At 37.0% G+C, this 17,935-nt stretch overlaps 1 protein-coding gene across 2 annotated transcripts in view; it reads left to right on the top strand.

The window, feature by feature from the left end:
• Nucleotides 1-17,935, top strand: part of TG (thyroglobulin) — a 165,930-nt gene that overhangs the window by 58,566 nt on the left and 89,429 nt on the right. For both annotated transcript variants that reach the window (XM_083827078.1, XM_083827077.1), the window contains 11 exons: nucleotides 260-368; nucleotides 1,975-2,172; nucleotides 3,874-4,035; nucleotides 4,594-4,659; nucleotides 5,400-5,480; nucleotides 7,561-7,698; nucleotides 8,920-9,096; nucleotides 10,146-10,257; nucleotides 10,809-10,888; nucleotides 13,021-13,164; nucleotides 16,528-16,593. In XM_083827078.1, the coding sequence (XP_083683204.1) occupies nucleotides 260-368; nucleotides 1,975-2,172; nucleotides 3,874-4,035; nucleotides 4,594-4,659; nucleotides 5,400-5,480; nucleotides 7,561-7,698; nucleotides 8,920-9,096; nucleotides 10,146-10,257; nucleotides 10,809-10,888; nucleotides 13,021-13,164; nucleotides 16,528-16,593 (1,333 nt within the window). The remainder of the gene's footprint in view (nucleotides 1-259; nucleotides 369-1,974; nucleotides 2,173-3,873; nucleotides 4,036-4,593; nucleotides 4,660-5,399; nucleotides 5,481-7,560; nucleotides 7,699-8,919; nucleotides 9,097-10,145; nucleotides 10,258-10,808; nucleotides 10,889-13,020; nucleotides 13,165-16,527; nucleotides 16,594-17,935) is intronic.

Genomic DNA, 17,935 nt, shown 5'->3' with positions numbered 1-17,935 from the left:
TCAAGGGTTTGAGTCATCTGCTCCTCAGCACTTTAACAGCTTCCTACTCACTACTTTGTAAACACAGTGAAGTGGCACTGAAGATCAGTTGGGATTTCAGTTTTGCAGACTAAAAAGCATCCACACTGGGCCACAGCAAGCTGTGGTGGTTATAAACTGTGTATGCTAATTGTTCCCTCTGTTTACAACTAAGGAAAATGTGTTGTGGTAGAGAAAATTGGTCACATTGCATTTATTGTGCTTGCCTGTTTTGTCCCAGGTGCAAGGTGTTTTGGGGAACCCTGCTGCCACTCGTGTTGGTCGTCTCAGCTGCATGCTTTATATCAGGAACCCAGAAGGAGATGCAGTGATGGTCTATTTGAAGAAAGGTACCAGATGCAAATCGATCTGATGTTAGACTGCTGTGCCGAAGCTTGTAGTTCTGTGTAGAATCATGATGGCATGGAGGAACATCTTTGTTCAAGATGACAACTTTCTGTTCAGAGCTTAATGCTAAGTGGTAGCCAGAAAAACTCAGTAAATCTTCCCTTCATGGCTTGGTCCCTAGAAATGTAGTTTTTTGAAATCATGTAGTGCATGTAGTTTTCGAAAGTTGCTTTAATGGCTTTTCAGCAGAGAGTTCCACAAAAAAGCTGAGTATCCAATGTGTTATTCTATTATAAATCATTGCGATATTGTTTATTAAACATTTTGTTGCTTAACTATATAAGGTATTATTACTGACCAGCTTCTATATCAATAACAATTTATATTCATTTTGATTATCGCAGTCTACAACTTCCTCGCGAGAGGGAGTGGAGAGGCAGGTGACCTATCCTCTGTTATCACCAGTGACAGGACCCGCGGGAACGGTGTGAAGCTGAGGCAGGGGAAGTTTAGGCTGGACATCAGGAAGAGGTTCTTCACCGAGAGGGTGGTCGCACACTGGAACAGGCTCCCCAGTGAAGTAGTCACTGCACCAAGCCTGTCTGAATTTAAGAAGAGATTGGACTGTGCACTTAGTCACATGGTCTAAAATTTCGGGTAGACTTGTGCGGTGCCAGGAGTTGGACTTGATGATCCTTATGGGTCCCTTCCAATTCGGGATATTCTATGATTCTATGATTCTATAAATTGTCTTACTAATACACCAGCCTAGAAATACCCTGCTCTCCAGTAAAATCTCAGTGATTCATCTGAAATAATGAAAGTGACAATGTATGTTTTGTGTGATTGATACCTTTGACTATCCCAGCTCACCTGTGTCCAGCTTTGAGCCTCATGCCAAATTTGAAACAAAACAACTGAATGCAGTACAAAAACAACTGAATGCAAAACAACTGATGCGGTAGGGTTTGAGTCAGAACTCTGCTGTCACTGGTTTCCTCTTACTGTTATCCAAATCTCTGAGTTGTCATTTATTAATAATAATGTAAGTAGAGAGCTAAGTCTCACCTGAAAAAAGACAACTCCTCTGAGTTTGTTGCAATCAATATAACATCTTGATATCAGGTCTTCTCTACATTTCTGTTGATATTGCTAGTTAGGTTCAGGATAAAATGAATTGTCCTCTTATGTATGTGACATTTCAACAGAAGACATTTCAACAGAAGCCTTAATTGCAGATTTAGGTCTACTGGTGAAATACCAGTTTACATTTTTACCCAAATAAGTCTGTTTCATTTATACCTGGGAGTTATTAATATAATACTTGAAACTGGAGTATTACCAGCATTCTTGGGTACATTGATTTAGGAGACCTTTTCTGGTACAATTCCTCAATGGCAATATATTCTGGCTAGCTTCACAACTGTAATTGCACCAAACTGTTCGGTAATGTTATCTTGCATTTGAAACTCAAAGTCCAGAACAGGATTTTTAAGGCAGAACTTTTATCATAAAACTTTCAACTAACTCCAGTCAGCAGGCAATCTGAAATCATCACATCTCCTCCTGAGCTCTTTTGAACATTTCTTTCCTCTTCTGTCTATGCAGCACAAGAATTTAACTCATCTGGACTCAAAACCTTCGAAAGGACTAGTTTTCAGAATGTGCTTTCTGGTGTGTATCAGTCCATGGTGCTCTCAGCAGCCAGCACATCTCTGACGGATGCTCAGCTCTTCTGCCGGCAGACTTGCAGCAGGGACTCTTGCTGTGATGGCTTCATCTTGAGTCAGATTGCCCTTGAAGGAGGTATTGTCTAAACACTGCAAAATTAAAAATTCTGCAGTAGAAAACCAACATAAACAAGTAGGTTAAAAAACTATCAACCAACAGTGGGTAGAGCTCATTTTTGGATGCTCTACACATGCCTCTGCATCACGTTTTGTTGTTGTTGGCAGATTTGAGTAATGCCCAGGACTTGGCCTGGAGCAGTACAGATAAAGGCCTGAAGTAGCAAGCTGCTCTTGGAGAGAAATGGACATTTTGAAAGGATAATTCTTTTGACCTGCTTTAGGCATCTGTATTCAGATGAGATAAATCATTTTGAAAATGCCTCTCTCCTTACTTCATACAGCTTTGTTGCTGAGAGTTAGTGCCTTTCAGCTGGTGGGAGAATTAATATGGTGCCTACAAAGTGCTTGTAGTGTAAATGTAAATCAGCTTCCCTTTTACAGCACGAAAACAGGATGCTAAACAGAGCTTTATGTCAAATTATTACATGCAAAAAAGCTATAATCTCCTAAATCCATGTGTCTAGCTAGGATACAGAGCAAGTGGGAGTTGGATGGACAGAGCCTGGCAGAGATGGGACCTCGGCAGAGCCCAGATTTCTGCCAGCAAGTTTAAGCACTTAATTTCAGTGCTTACTTTTTGTAGCTTCTTTTCTAGATCATACAGCTTTCCCACTGAAGGGGCATTTGTTGTAGAAAAGGTGAAGTTCTAATTGTCTCAAGGTGAAGTTCTAATTGTCTCAACTTTTTAGATGGGCTCTTACAAACCCAAACATGTGCTACTGGCTGCTGTGTGGCAAGTACTTTAGTTTTGTGTGGCAGCTAATCATGGATTTCTTTCCAGGAAAATGTTTTCCATTTTGACATCTCATATTCGTTTCCATCAAAATATTCTATCTGATCTTGTAATGTCATGTTCTTCTATACAGTTACCATCAAATGCTTGTAGTTTCCCTTTTTGTGAGCATAGAATGAGGTGTGGAAACATAAATGTTATAGAGCTGGATCAATAATACAGGTGAATGCATTAGTTGAAGTAGCATTTTGTAAACAACGAACAACAACAACAAAAAAATCAATATCTCAAGAACCCAGCTGATAAAAAATAAAAAATAAAACCCAACAACACTGCATTGTAAGTTGTGTCAGCAAGAACAAAGCAAGGGTTTAGATGTTGTCTAGATGTTATGGTGACAGACTGATCACAAGCAGAAGACCTCATCTCTGAATGCGTTGGTTCTCCTGACTTGTGCTGCGATGCTGGGGGATATTCAGGCTGTACTGACTGAATTCAGGCACCAAACCAGGAAACCATCCCAGTAAAAATATACTAATGAAGTACTTTATTGGTTCAGAGCCCAAGATTTTAAGACTGCCAAAGGATTGAACATATCTCTGTGGCGCTTCAAAGTGCTGGCAACCCTGTTGAATATTATCAGATAATAGTAATATTTTATTAGGTGGTAACAGTATGTGCTTGAACTCTCTGGAACACAGGCTACAAATGTTTGTTTTATGTATGAACATCTAACCTTTGAACTCCAAATTGAAAGTTTGTTTTTGATTTTCTGTTTTTAGTTGTCAATATTAATGAGTAGCTCTCTCAGTGATGCAGGTTCAATTGGCATTTGGAGAAAGTGTTGGGATGCTTGGATGAAAACTTCTGTGTAGATGCACAGTGTTACGGCAGTGACACAACTCTCTCTTCCTCTGAACCTAGGTACCATTTTTTGTAGTTTGATGAGCTCCCCAGATGTGCTGATCTGCAATGAAAATAGCTGGAATCCAACTTCTGTCGTAGAAGGAATATGCGAAGGCATGAGCTATGACAAAAAAGAGATGACGTTTTCCTTCACCCTGGGAGGGCAAGTGTTCAGTGGAAGTATGTCAGTGAATTAACTCAATTTACATTACTTTTATTTAATTGTTCTACTGAGTCTGCCTGTTCCACCAGCCTGCTCTTGTACTTCAGTGCTTTTTTTTTTTTCTCAAGTAAATCCCTGCCTGTACAACCATAAGAGAATAAGACCTCCCTAATAAGGTGCATTGTTAGAAGGACCTCTTACACTTCTCTGTGGCAATATTAAGGAAAGTCAAGAATATGTTGCTTCTAATAGGTTACCCTGTAACACTTCCAGTATTTAACTTAGGCAGATTCAAGTCAATTATCTTAAAGAAATGTAAACCGTGGAGCAAAGACAGAAAGAGATATGCCCAAGAAAAAGCAATGATAGAAAACAAGATAAAACCTTGGTCCCCATGACTCAGATTAGCACTCAGACACCTGAATCCTTCTTAGGGTCTTGCACTGTAAATAAGGTGAAATGTAGTCTAGTAATGTGTTTTTATAATGTAATTTCTGAGCAATTCAGTGCTACCTATTTAACAACTGTTCTAACACACTTTTTTTTTTTTCCTTTTTTTTTTTTTTCTTTATTAGCTTCTAAGCTGGCAGAAGAGGAAGAGAGAAATTTTACCACTTTTCAACAGGTTTATCTGTGGAGAGGTGAGTTATCTCACAGGGCTTGTTATAAAAGCTAATAATGAACTACAGGCAGTGGCAGCTGTCTGTTCTATGAATACCACTTGTTTAAACTGGAAGTGTCTTGCTTTATTTTGTACTGTTCAAAATCAGACACTACTTGGAAGTCTTTTCCAGTAGGAGTGGGTGTAATCTAGAGTAATTCTACTACAATAACTTTCATGAAATTTGGGTAAATTCCGCTGTCTGAGGATATGTTTTATTGCTTTTAATGACTGTGAAAAATGGTATTGTGGAAACACTTGCCTTTGACCTACCAGTGTCCAAGGTACCATAATAATTTGGACCTTTACAAGTAACTGGGCAGATTACCTTTATTAGCATGATCATTTTGTATGTGTTGTTTTTTGTAAATTTACTCTCTGAATGTCACAGCATATATAGCAGGACCTGCACAAATTATTTGGGCTACTGCCCTAGAAACACACACAGCATCTAAATGCTTTTGCATAGTGATTGTGGGTATGGCATTTGCTTTTATCCTCCAAACAGGGTATTTTGGGTTAAATTCTGCCTATAAGGTTACAAGCAGATGCTGTTACTCATTTTCGATTCATAGGTTGGAGAAACTAAATAAGGAGTTTTCCTAATCAGTGCGCTTTACTCTAAAACGTTTGCTAAAGTTAGGGAACCAAGGATGAGCTTGTCTTGCGGAAGAAAGGTGAACTGAATTATTGTGCTCTTTAATTCCTGTTGCATTTCAGGCTCCGATATGGTCACCCGGCCTAAAACCTCTGTGTGTGATGCTACTGCTTTGAAGACAGAGAATGATCTAACATTATCAGGTATTATAGTAAAGGCAGATAGAGAAGATAACAGAGGGAGGTGCAGAATTTAACCAGAGAATATCACGTATTGTCATATATGTACCGTAATGGTGTAGGTATTTAAGTAAAAGGGACTTCTTTTGGGTGGAAAATCTGATACATTTTTTGGGAATGATGTTTGAAAAGTTTGACTCCTGCAAGGACCTCATGTCTTTCTGGTTTTCTACTTTCACAGGCCAGTCTGGAAATGAGAAAGAGTTAAAACCTTCTTAGATTCATTAAACTGTAAAGACATAGGAAATATTATTTGGCTGAGGAAAAAAAAGGCATAAACCCAGGGATCAAATCCTTAGCCTGGGTACATGGGCATATCTACTTCTACTGGTGATACGACTGTAAATGCAACACTTAGAGGAAGTAAGGACAAAATTGCAATCACAAGTCTTTCTTCAAAGTTAGAGACTCTGTTATTCCAGGGTCTGCTCATGGTTATACTAAGTGATTTGTATGTACAAAATAATTTGTATTACTTTAATAGCATTCCTCTGGGCCTTCAGCAATCCTATCCTAAAACAAGGAGAGCAGTGGAGTTTGATGAGAACATATTGGTTTGTCTCTGATGAACTTAAATCTTTGCTGAGGAGCCTTGGCGGATGCCTGAGCATATGGCTTATTACACGTAAAATCATAACACAAAGTGAATTGATGATTTTGTAATTTGAATGGAAGGGAATGGAAAGTAAACCTGTAATTTGAATGGAAGGTAAACAAAAATGTCTGTTTATCTAGTGGCATTCCTATACAATCAGTGGTATTTTTAAAGTCTAGACTTCAACATGAGAAATAATTGCACTTAATACAGTGGGTGAAATTCTCTTGCATTTACCTGCCAAGGCATGAGCGGAGCCCTCAGGGCTCTCCTTTTCCTTGCTGTGGCTGATGATATCATTAAAACTCAAAGTTATGCAAGGTATTCATCTTCTTTCTCCATGCTTTAAGCTTAGTCATGACAAAAATAGTTTTAAGGGAAACTGAAGGTTGACGTTGAGCTTTGAAAGGTAATGAGACTTATAAATCACCTTCTCGGAAAAGTTATGGATACATTTGGGAAAATGTCTATAGAGTTTTTAATTACTTGGTGATCGTGCTTAGAGCACATGGTAATGTCTCTTTTCTATTTTCTGATAGAAATACAAAATGATTGTGCACTCACAGCATGTCAGTACATTCTTTGGCATTTCAGCTGCAGTTATTTGTCTTTGATTTTCTATATTCATTTTTGTCTGGCTGTTTCAATTCATCTGTGGTTAAACAGCAAGAAACTCTCACAATGCCAGAGTACCTGGTGATGAGACCTGCTGATGACATTTCATAAATAGAAAGGTGTTTATGAAGAAATTTGCAAGAGTGTCCATTTCTCTGAATATTGCTCTAGGACCCTTATTTAAAGGGATTAATTTTAAAACAGCCTGAACTACCTGTGATTGTTTCAGAGGGAGCTGAAGAGATGCAGAGCAGTGTATACATGTCTAAAGATCACAGGCAGAAGACAAAGGAGATATTTAATATGGTCAGTGGTAGCATGAATTAGGAGAAATACCATTAAATATCTGAAATAGATATTAAGCTTGTTAAGAAAACATGTAATTGAGAGGTGTAATAGCTTCCCAAGGAAATATAAGGAAACTAAGGAAACTGCTGCATTTTGGATCAATAAAAGTAGATTGATCAAGATATTATAAACATCTTCTGAGGAATCATACTTCATTGTTAGACAGATGTGTTGCATGACAGAGTAGAGCCTTCTTATTTCTAGAAGCTGTGATTTATTTTTTTATTTTTTTTATTTTTTGGTGGTGGAAATATTCTGGCAATGCCGTGTTGTTCAGTGCAGTTCAACAAGGAAGCATTGCCTACACAAACATCACTAATTGTGGTTGGACTATTCCACCAAAGGTTGGAACCTTTGGTGATGTTAACATTACAAAATTGTTGCAGCTGCTTTACTTGAAAGACAAAATTTTATATGTAAATAAATTTAATTTATTCCAGACCATAACTTTTGTGGGCTTGAGCTGTTTGTTTGTTTGAATCTCAGATTCCACAAAGGATCTTTTCTACCTAATGGACAACAGCCAGATACGAAGCAACCCAAACTATTCAATTCCTTACCAGCAGTACTGGGTTTTCAGGCAGAAGTACTCAGCGGAGGAAGCGGTGCTTTGGTGTCTCACACGTAAGATATCTTGCAGACAGTTATTTTGTAAGATAGTAAGGAGATAATTAACCTAAATCTTTCTACAGAATATAGGTATTATAATAATTCTAATAATACTAATTATAATTATTATAATATAATTACAATAATTATAATAATAAAACCTAGATATGGACCTAGATATTTTTCAGGGGAAAACCACAAAATTTTCGTGGAAGCCAGCTATATTGAATTTGCTATTGGGGCCCCCTCATGATCATCTTCTACTGTGGCAGAAAGGGTACCCATCATTCATGGTTAGACTAGGTGATCTTGAAGGTCTTTTCCAACCTTTATGGTTCTATGATTCTATAATAATTATTAATATTCTATAAATATGTTATGGGCAAGAATAGTAGAAGATTAGGCAGCATAGGCAATACTTTGCTATTCTTGAAATGTAGTTTTCCAACTAGTGAAAAATACAGATATTTTGGGGTTAATGATGAAGTAGATTTTGACATGATAAATGGAGAAGAATTTCTAGCTCTGACTACCAGGAAGGCAGAAGTGAGAGCATTAGACAGTGCACAAAGATCACTGTAAGAAGTCAGTAAAGATATGCCTGTCTAAAATTAAGCATTGACGCACACATTTACAGAAGTCATTGCCACAGCAGTTAAGAAATGGGTTTGACTACTCCGTTTCTTTTCTGAAAGTGCTTTATTACCTTGGAGCAAATTTCAATGCAAATTTTTGCAAGCAAATGCATTGAACAGTTGATTCTGGAAAAGTTATTTTTGTTATGTATGAACATTTCAGAAATTGTTTGCAAACAATTCATAAAACATTTTAGAAAATATTTAACTTTACTGTCCTTTTTATTCTTTAAAGTAAGACACCAACAAGCGATACAGAGGTTTTCTTGATTATAGTTTGTATGTCAAATTTACTAAAAAGAAAAAAAATACAGATCTTCAAGTCACAGTGTCAGTGGCACCAATACACTGAACTAATGCTTGTCACAGCTGGAGAACATCTTTCCAATCAGCTGTGGTATAGCTCCTTTTCTGTGCTCCCCAAGTAAATTTGCTCTTCATTGTAACTAGAAACAGAATCTGTCCCCATTTCTCTTGCACTGTAATAGGATAATATTGAAATTCTCATTTTCAGTTATTTGCTGATTGATAGCATGAAGTACATTGAAGAGAGAGGAAGGAAACCCTAGTGTGTCTAAAGTTTAGTGACTTTGCCTCCTAGGTTGTGCACAAGAAGATGAATTTTGTCAAATGGCAGATCTTCAAAATGCCACAGACACATACTTTGTGTGTACCCTGTATCCAGCAGCACAAATTTGTGATGGCAGCATTGACCAGCTACCAGAAAACTGTCGTACCGTCCTACCCTGGCAACCACAGGCATTGTATCGAAAAATAGGTAAGTTATGGGATTTGAATGTATGTGTGCTGTAACCTTGGCAATGCAAGCTGGCTCTTGACTCTGAGAAAAAAAAAAAGTCTGAATGTATAAATTAGTGCTGGGATGTGATGTTGCAAGTGAAGGCCAGGCTGTCCTGGTGTGACTTTTCATTTCTGCAGTTAGCAATTCTTTGAGTGGTGTCTTCTTCAAAGTGCTGGTGATTATACTTCAGTGATATTAACTACAAGTTTAATTCTCTGCCTTGGTTATTCCCAGTTCAGAGAGGCCAAGTGTAGCTCAAATAATCTGTCTCAGGTATTAGGTGGTTTTATAATGTGGGTGAAACCAGACAGTCATAGGGATAGCAACAATTCCATTTTCTACCATCAAAATTTCCATGGTAGTTAAAAAGTGAAAGCATATTTATCTAAATGCATTCTTGTTGAGTGTAATTTTTTATTTATTTTATTTTTTTTAAAAAAAGAGCAAATCCAGTGTTATAGACAAGGATTCTAATCTCCACTCTTTGAATGTGTGGGGATTTCAGTGGTTTTCTTATATTGCTCACATGAGGAAACTGAGACAAATAAGCCTGTTATCGCTGTGCAGGAAGCTATACGTTTGCTGAAAACAAACAAGCAAACAAAATAGCATAGAGATCCACTGAATGCAATGATTAAACTGTGACTTTTGGGGGTGCCAAAAATACAATAATACATGAGCATACATACTGGATTCTTCCCATCTGGAGCTGTGATCCATTTTTTTGGACCAAAATGATGTATTCCTGTCAATACAGATCCAAAACCAAAGTCCTTAGTTAGAAGTCTTTCCTTGGCAGAGTACTTTGATCAGCTTTTAGAGACTTCACTTGTTGGAATTTTGTGCATCTTCAGGCTTAACTCTCCTACGTTTACTGTGACAGTGTAAAAATGTCTTTTAATTTACTAAGGTCATTGTAGCACAGGAATGTAAGCTTTATACTTACCATGTTGTTACTTGACGAGCATACATAAATTAGAAATAAAAGGTGATTTTTTCCTGATTTTGGTTTTCTTTTGTGCCAGTTACTCTGAAAAGTTCTGTGAAGAGCTTCTACACACGTGTACCATTCCAGAAAGTAATGGGAATCTCAGTGAGGAATAAGACCGACATGAGCAGAAAAGCAGTTTCAGATGGGTAGGACATGACTATTTCTTTGCTTTTGCTGGAATTTTAACCGTGCCTGAAATACCAAGGCAATGTTATGCAGATGAACAGGATCAGATGATACAAGAACAGCATTATGTGAGAATACTTAACAAACAAAAATGGCATATGATTTAAAGGAAATTTGTAATTGAGGTATAAATGATAAGGTGTGTAATTAATTATAAATTATATATGTGTGATTTAGTACTTATACTTCTACTAAATTGCTGCTTGGCCAGTTAAATCTCTTAGCAGAAAATAAATTTATGCTGATACTTTTAAGGCAGTTATCAAAATATTCATGTAAATTACTAGATGTAATCTGGTAGATGTATACTGATTGAATGTAATTTCATCTAAAAAACGGAAATATGTGGAAGTATCTCTGAAGTATGAAGAACCATGAGGCAGTCTTATCATGCAGAGCTTCTCTACAGGTTCTTGGTGTTTCTTCCCTGTGCAATATCCTATCTCTCCTTCTCTAGGACAGAGAAAAATTATTAATGATAATAAAAGTAATAATATTTTTCTATTCCCAGCTTTTTTGAGTGTGAGCGTTGGTGTGATGCTGACCCCTGTTGCACAGGATTTGGCTTTTTTAATGACTCTCAGCTGTCAGGTATTTTTTTCACTGTTATTATTATTATTATTATTATAAATATTTTAAATCTTCAGCATTCCAAACTTTACCATCCTTTTCCTATGAACTGCAACTTTAAAAACCTTAGTGAATCTTACCCAACCCTTCCTAACATCTTTTCGAGTGATCTTAACTGTTCCTTAGAAGTTCAGCCCAATAACACATTCACCATAGCAGAAATTACTAGGAAAATGAGTCCTTAAGAGGCTGCAGTTCCAAAAGCATGATGCTCAAACTGATAAAACTGTACGAAACTGTTATTTCTTATTTATCAGCACCTCTTCCGATATGCTTGTTGACTTTTTGTGAAATTTTCTGTTGTTTCATTTTTTTCTTTTAAGGCCTAAGACAGCTCAATTAGAAACCTAAATATTCCTGTTTAAATGCAGGTTAAGCACACAATGTCCATGGGCAGTTTGGGGTAACTTAGACTTTTCATTTTCTTGTATTTCTGAACTTTTCTGCTTCCAAATTTTGGTCCTCTACGTGAGGAAGAGTGGTTGGGGATGGATGCAATTTGCTTATGTTCTACCCCTTAGTATTTAAGTTATCTTAAGTCTTAAGACATCTAAGTAACATTTAAGTAGCATTTCTGTTAGACAGAAGAAATCAGATCTTTAAAAGTATGTGTGACCTGAGAGTCTTTGAAAACTCAAACACGCATATTTTATTTACCTGAGATGGCTAAGTTAACGGTATTGTCAACCTATGCCCTCTCTATAGTCAGCAGAGGCATGCGTAAACACAACTTATAGGATCATTAAAGCTTTGGTTGTCTAAGATCTATTCTGGAGATACTTTTCTTTCTCTCCACTGACTCTAAAGGAATTACTCTGTTTAAAACAAAGTATTCAATAGGTGTTTAAAATTGGATGCTTTCCAGGTAAAAGTCAATGAAATAATTTTAATATTTTATTCCCAATTCAGATTCAGGCACCTAAAATGGTCAACTTTGTTTTCAGAACTGTTGCATGCTTCAGCCTGCAGAAGAGAAGGCTCCTGGGAGACCTCATTGCCGCCTTTCAGTACCTAAAGGGGGCTTATAAAAAGGATGGAGAGCAACTTTTTACTCAGTCAGATAATGATAGGACAAGAGGGAATGGTTTTAAACTAAAAGAGAGGAGATTTAGATTAGATGTTAGGAGGAAATTCTTCACTCAGAGGGTGGTGAGGCACTGGGACAGGCTGCCCAGAGAAGCTGTGGATGCCCCATCCCTGGAGGTGTTCAAGACCAGGCTGGACGAGGCCCTGGGCAACCTGGTCTAGGGGGCGGCATTCCTGCCTATGTCAGGGGGTTGGAACTGGATGATCTTTAAGGTCCCTTCCAACCCAATCCTTTCTATTTTAACCAACTCTCTCTGAGTTTATTAGAAAGTACTGTTTTTATGATTCACTTGAGAATTTGGAACACTTCAAATATGTTTTTCTTTTTTTTTTTTTTTTTGGCAAGTAGGCAAATTTTTCACACAGACAGAAAAGAGTAGGTTGAAAAATTAATCCAATGTATTCCACATTGGAATTACTGTGCAAATAAAAAATAGTTGACAAATGTCATACCTCCATATGATCATGTGAAATTTGAAGTCTTAGTGAGTACAACTTTAAGTTTCTTTAAATAGTTCTAAAAATAAATTAAGGATTTTAAAGCATTAAACATAGGAAATTGACACCTTTTTGTTAATCTGATTAATATTTATTGTCTATAGCATTTCAGACATCTAGTACTGTAGTCAAGATGAATTTCAGTTGTAATTTTCACATGAATTAGAATAAATCTTAAATTAAACTTTGTGTTTCAAAGCCTACAATTCTTAGGTACAGAAATATCTGTATTAGTTCTTTGCAAGGCATAATTTTTATCTTTGATTTAAGTAGGAGCTATGTTTCAATATACATACAGATTTTTAATTTTCAAGATTGAATTAATCAGAAAGGGCTGCTTGCTCAAAGGAGAGACTCTGACTTTGGGACAGGATTTTTACTAATGGTAAAACTGCCTTTTTAAGGTATTTCCATTTAATTTCCAAGTCAGTGGAATTTCTTTTAACATGCAAATTGTTAACATGGGAATTTTTTCTCCTCATTTCTATAACTATTTATTTCCTTGGCAGGAGGAAAGATTGTGTGCCTGACTCTGAACAGCCTAGGAATTCAGACATGTGCTGAGGAATCAAGAAGTGTTTGGCAAATTTCAAGTTGTAGTTTGCCAGATGCTGAAGTCAGAATACATCCATTTGGCTGGTATCAAAAGCCTGGTAAGTATTGCAGGGCATGTGGCCCTACCAACTGGTATCTGCATGTTGGATCCTCTTAATTAGCTTCAATGCACAGAAGCTTCAGCTTTCAGGTGACAGACCCATTTGCAAACACAGAAAACAGACAAGGCAGACAAGTATGTCTGAGAGAAAGAAAAGTGTATTTTAATCTCAATTTTTAAAGATAAGGAATAGAAATACCTCTATAGAATTTCTCAGGTTGAATGAGAGAATTGTGGCCAATAAAGGAATCCAGACATATTCTGTTCTGTTTTGCAGTCCTGGTCAAGAAATCAATCTTTGTTTCTCTCTGCTTGGCTTATGGTTTAACAATGTGTGTGGATGGGTTGCTTCAAAGGTTTGGTTTTGTTACAGAATTTAAAATTCCGCTGCTTTACCAAAGCAGCCATATTCTAAGGTAGCACTGTATTATTAAGGCAACAAGAAGACATCATGTGTTTAAACTGAAGAGAAGTTATGAAACATTAGGTTATTTCCTGAAGTGGAATCAAAACTAGATCTAGTCAAAATTAATGTTCTTTTCCATACTGAAACAAGAGGTAATTTTATTAACTCAAGAAGTTATTTCATCAAAGTGAATGAAAAAACACATTTTAGTTGCTAATAGCAAGGGTCAAAACTCCAAGCTAAGAGCTGTCATGAAAATATCTTTTATCATATCTCAGAATAGGAAAGCCATTATTTCATCTGCGCTAAGAGAACAATATATGTATATACACCTATATAAAATTCATCACATTCCATGTTGGAACTGAGCACAAACTGAAGACTGTCCGTAGCAGTAACCATGGTATCTGCAGAATGGACATTTTTGGATGAAGTACAAATTTTATTTTCCTGTCCTCTCTAGCTACCACCTCCATGGACAGCAAATATCTAAATGGCTTTCACTTACCTTTTTTCGAGTTACTATTCTAATGATTAACATCTTTTTGTGTACTGGGTGAAGAAAATGAAAGATGTTTACAAAGTGAAATATCTTATTGTTTCTCTGATGCAAAAGAATAGTTCAGAACAAACATCATAGCATCTTGCAGAGCATAGGGTGAAGGCAATGTGCATTTCAGAACAACTATTTAACTGTTCATTAAGATAATTGGTATTCTGAAGAGGGCTGCAATAGTTAGTGCAGGTCTGTATCACATCAGCTCCTATTTTTTTGGATTTTTTTTTTTGGCTTCAGAATCTATACTTGGCCTAATATGGCATAAGAGAATGTTATTTAGTTATTGTGGGAGACATTTTGGAACATCGAAATGATGATTTAGATGAAAAATCTCAGAAACTCTGAAATGTCTCTGGTTTAAAACACTGAGAGGAATGAGTGCTGTAGAGATCAGAGAAGAAACACATAGAAAGCTTTGGTTGGCTGGACAGTCCACTGAACAACACTGGACTTCCTACCTCTCATAGATGAACCCCACTAGAAGCAGGGAGGCCCCATGAGGGCAGGTCTGGTGACATTGGCAGAATCAGGGAGACAATTTGAGCCAAATGACAGTAATCAGGAGCATTTTTTTACTGCTTTTAAATTCCCTGATTTCTTGTAGAGTTGAGAAGAATTTTGATATCTGAGTAGAAAGGGGAGGCATATAGTGTGGGTATATAATGCCCAATACATATCCTGTTGAAGTTGTGTAGGGCTAAATCAGATATCCTTGCAATGCACTGCATTTTTCAGTGTTGGAACTTAAATAAAACCCTAATTCACACTGGAAGTCTCTGAAATATGAACTTTTTCTGGAACTTTTCAAGCCCCACGGTGGCACTCTGCCCACTAGAGCATCCATTTCTTCCTCTAGTGGTGCAACCCTTGCTAAAGAGAAGGTGCAGCACAGAGTTGAGAAGCTGTCACGAAAGCTTACAGGATTTGTTAAATTCTCAATGTGTGGGCTTGCAAAGGGCGGTCTGAGGGTCTAGCATGATAGGAGGGAAACAACAGGCCAGATAAGGTAGACAATGTCAGGAGCCTGTGGGCAGGAGGAGCTGAGACACAACTAGGAGAGAAGAGTGAAGAGCGGTAGAAAGGCAAACTAAAGAGGATGAGTCGGCAGACGCGTAGATCCACTTGCACTTCTTGGAATATTTTTTCCTCTCGTTGATAAAGAAGCATCTAAAAATAAAGGATGCTTCTTGTTTCACAGACAGAGGAATGATGAAGAGGAGCCCATGGTGTATGCAAAAGGGGGAGCGTTAGGAGAAACGGTGATGTTTCCTTATGTAGTGAGGAAGGTTCAGATGTTTTTCCACCAAGGCACAGATGTGTATGCAAATAAAGATATTTGCAGACAAAAATTTGTATCAGTTGTGCTGGTGTGTTGGGGGTCTGGGAACCAGGAAGAGGAACAAGAAGACTCAGGCTGAAAGGGAGAATGAGTGAAATCTGAAGGAGGAATTTACAGTACGTAGTGGGAAGTTATTATGAGGTGGGGTCTTTAGTTTTAGTCCCCATCTTCTGCTTGTAGGAAAGTGCTTGTGTCTCTGCATTTTATAATATGTTATGTTTACATGTGTGCAGCTCTGCTCATGAGCAATTTGTCTAGGTATGTATAGTCATGGTTGCAGTCCAATAAATGGTGAATGTATGGTAGCATTTTAAAGAGATAGTGAAGAATTAGGGCTATATCCAGGATCCTAATGTCAATGAGAGTGGTAAAAATCATGAGCATTTAGACATTTATATTGGTTGCATGCATGGACAATACAAAGTGGAAGAAGCAAACAAAAAATCAGATTCATCTTCAGCATCTGTTGGATGGTAATAGTAGAGGATTTATAACTCATTTAATTAGTTGAAGTGTTTTGCATAATATGATTGCATGAGGGCAAGGTATTATTTGTTATTTAAGATTGCAAAAGGTTTAAGGGAAATGTTAGCAACTGAGAAGCTTCATATGTGGAAAATATGAATGATTATTTGAATTTTAATTTGAAAAGTTTCCTGCTGGAAACTGCCTTGTTCCTAATTCTCCTTTTGAGAAATTCCAGTTTGCTAATCAGGAAACAGAAAATATCATGTCTCTTCCGATTCAAGAAACCGAATACAGAGTAGGGCATGGAAAAAAAAGCAAAACTACTGAAATGAGTTATTCATAAATAACTGCATTTTGTAAAGTGTTTGTAGGAATGTTTATAAATATATAAATTGGGGGATGTCTGATTTCACGTATAAACAAAAAGTGTTAGATAGCAGAAAAGGCTCAGATTCTTATTCTTGGTGCTTACGGTGAGAAGATGCAACATTCATATCTCGGAAATGATATGGGGAATACTGAGGTATTGATTACATTTTAAATCTTCAAGTGCAATTTTGTTCATATATTTTGTGTTTTTTACTTTTAGTTGATTTGACGAACACCATCCCTAACCTGTGTCCACCTGTTAGTTTACCTTTCAGGCCAGAAAGTGGTAAGTGTATTCCTGTATTAAGTCAAAAAAAACACTGGATGCATCCTCTATTTTGTACATTTTCCTAAAAAATCACGCTATAATGAAGTGGTGGTTGTTTTTCCCATGACTTTATTCATTCAGGTGCTGTATGTATTCTTTTTATTAGTCATGTATCATTTATAGGGAAGAATTTTTTCCAGCCTGACTGCTGGTTTAATATATCTCAAGGTCACTGCCATAAGGTCACTAAGCCAAAATATTTGGCAGGATTGGCAAAGAAATTTGTCATTTATAAGTGCAGATGTCACATGACTTTCAATGGATGTGTGTGTTCACACTGTAGTTCAGTGGCCAATGAAGAAAAGCTCTGTCAAGGGAAACCTCCTAAAAAGCTGGTTATTGCGTTATTGTCAACTGCTGTGGGGTTTCTAACACTTTCCCTGAAGCATCTGGTGCTTGCCAGGATGGCAAGGGCAGGATGCCAGATTAGACAAATTGCCAGAAATTGCTGTAAATATGTGCTGAAGATTTTCCTGAATGTGAAGGAGTGACAATGACTTTTCAGATTAATGCAAACAATTGCAGTAGAGATGCAAAGACAAAATTAGTGAATCTAGTTTTCTCCTTTAAAAATTTTTGTTTAAAAACCAAGAGGATGACAGGAAAAATTCCTCCAGAAATTAAGGCAGGCTTGCACCACTTTAGAATTGATGTAGAAGAATGATAAATTCTAGTCCTTGTTTACAGTTTTGCACAAGGGTGAGAATATTATCTCAAAGTTTATTCAGAACTGGGTAACAAGAAATGTTGTATTTCATATATGTGTTGGGTCCCACTTTTGAAGAGATGCTGTAAATTGCTATGGTACTGTCTTTTTTATGAGGAAGAAAACTTATTTCAGTCTTGCAGTACATCTTATGATACTTGCATGTGTTATTTTAAAAGTGGGTGGATCCTCTTAATAAATGAAACTTAACCGCTCTCTTTCAGGGCTGTGTGTTTATTGCACCCTAAAAACATATGCAAATTGTCAAGAGCTACACGCTTCCCTGATGCATCCTTTCCATAAATACACAGCATGTCTGCTAAATGCTATGTTTAACAGAAAGGAAGCAGGTTGACTAGTCATTATACAACTTGATTTAATCTTTGGGTTAGACTGAAATTGCAGAGTCTCATCCATCTCTGCCCTTAATTACCTGTTTATCATGAACAAATATTTTAATTTGCTAATTCTCTTGTTTTTCTCTTTTTCCTTAAACCAGCTGCAACAGGGCTTGCAGGAGGTGGTTAATATTTGCAAAGCATTTTCAACATCAAGTTCAGAATTTATTATTGACTATTTTATCATCTTATCTAT

The sequence above is a fragment of the Anser anser genome (assembly GCF_964211835.1).
Source record: "Anser anser genome assembly, chromosome: 2".
Taxonomy (NCBI): domain Eukaryota; kingdom Metazoa; phylum Chordata; class Aves; order Anseriformes; family Anatidae; genus Anser; species Anser anser.
The sequence above is the reverse complement of the archived record's forward strand: the minus strand, read 5'-3'. Positions and strand labels throughout refer to the sequence as shown.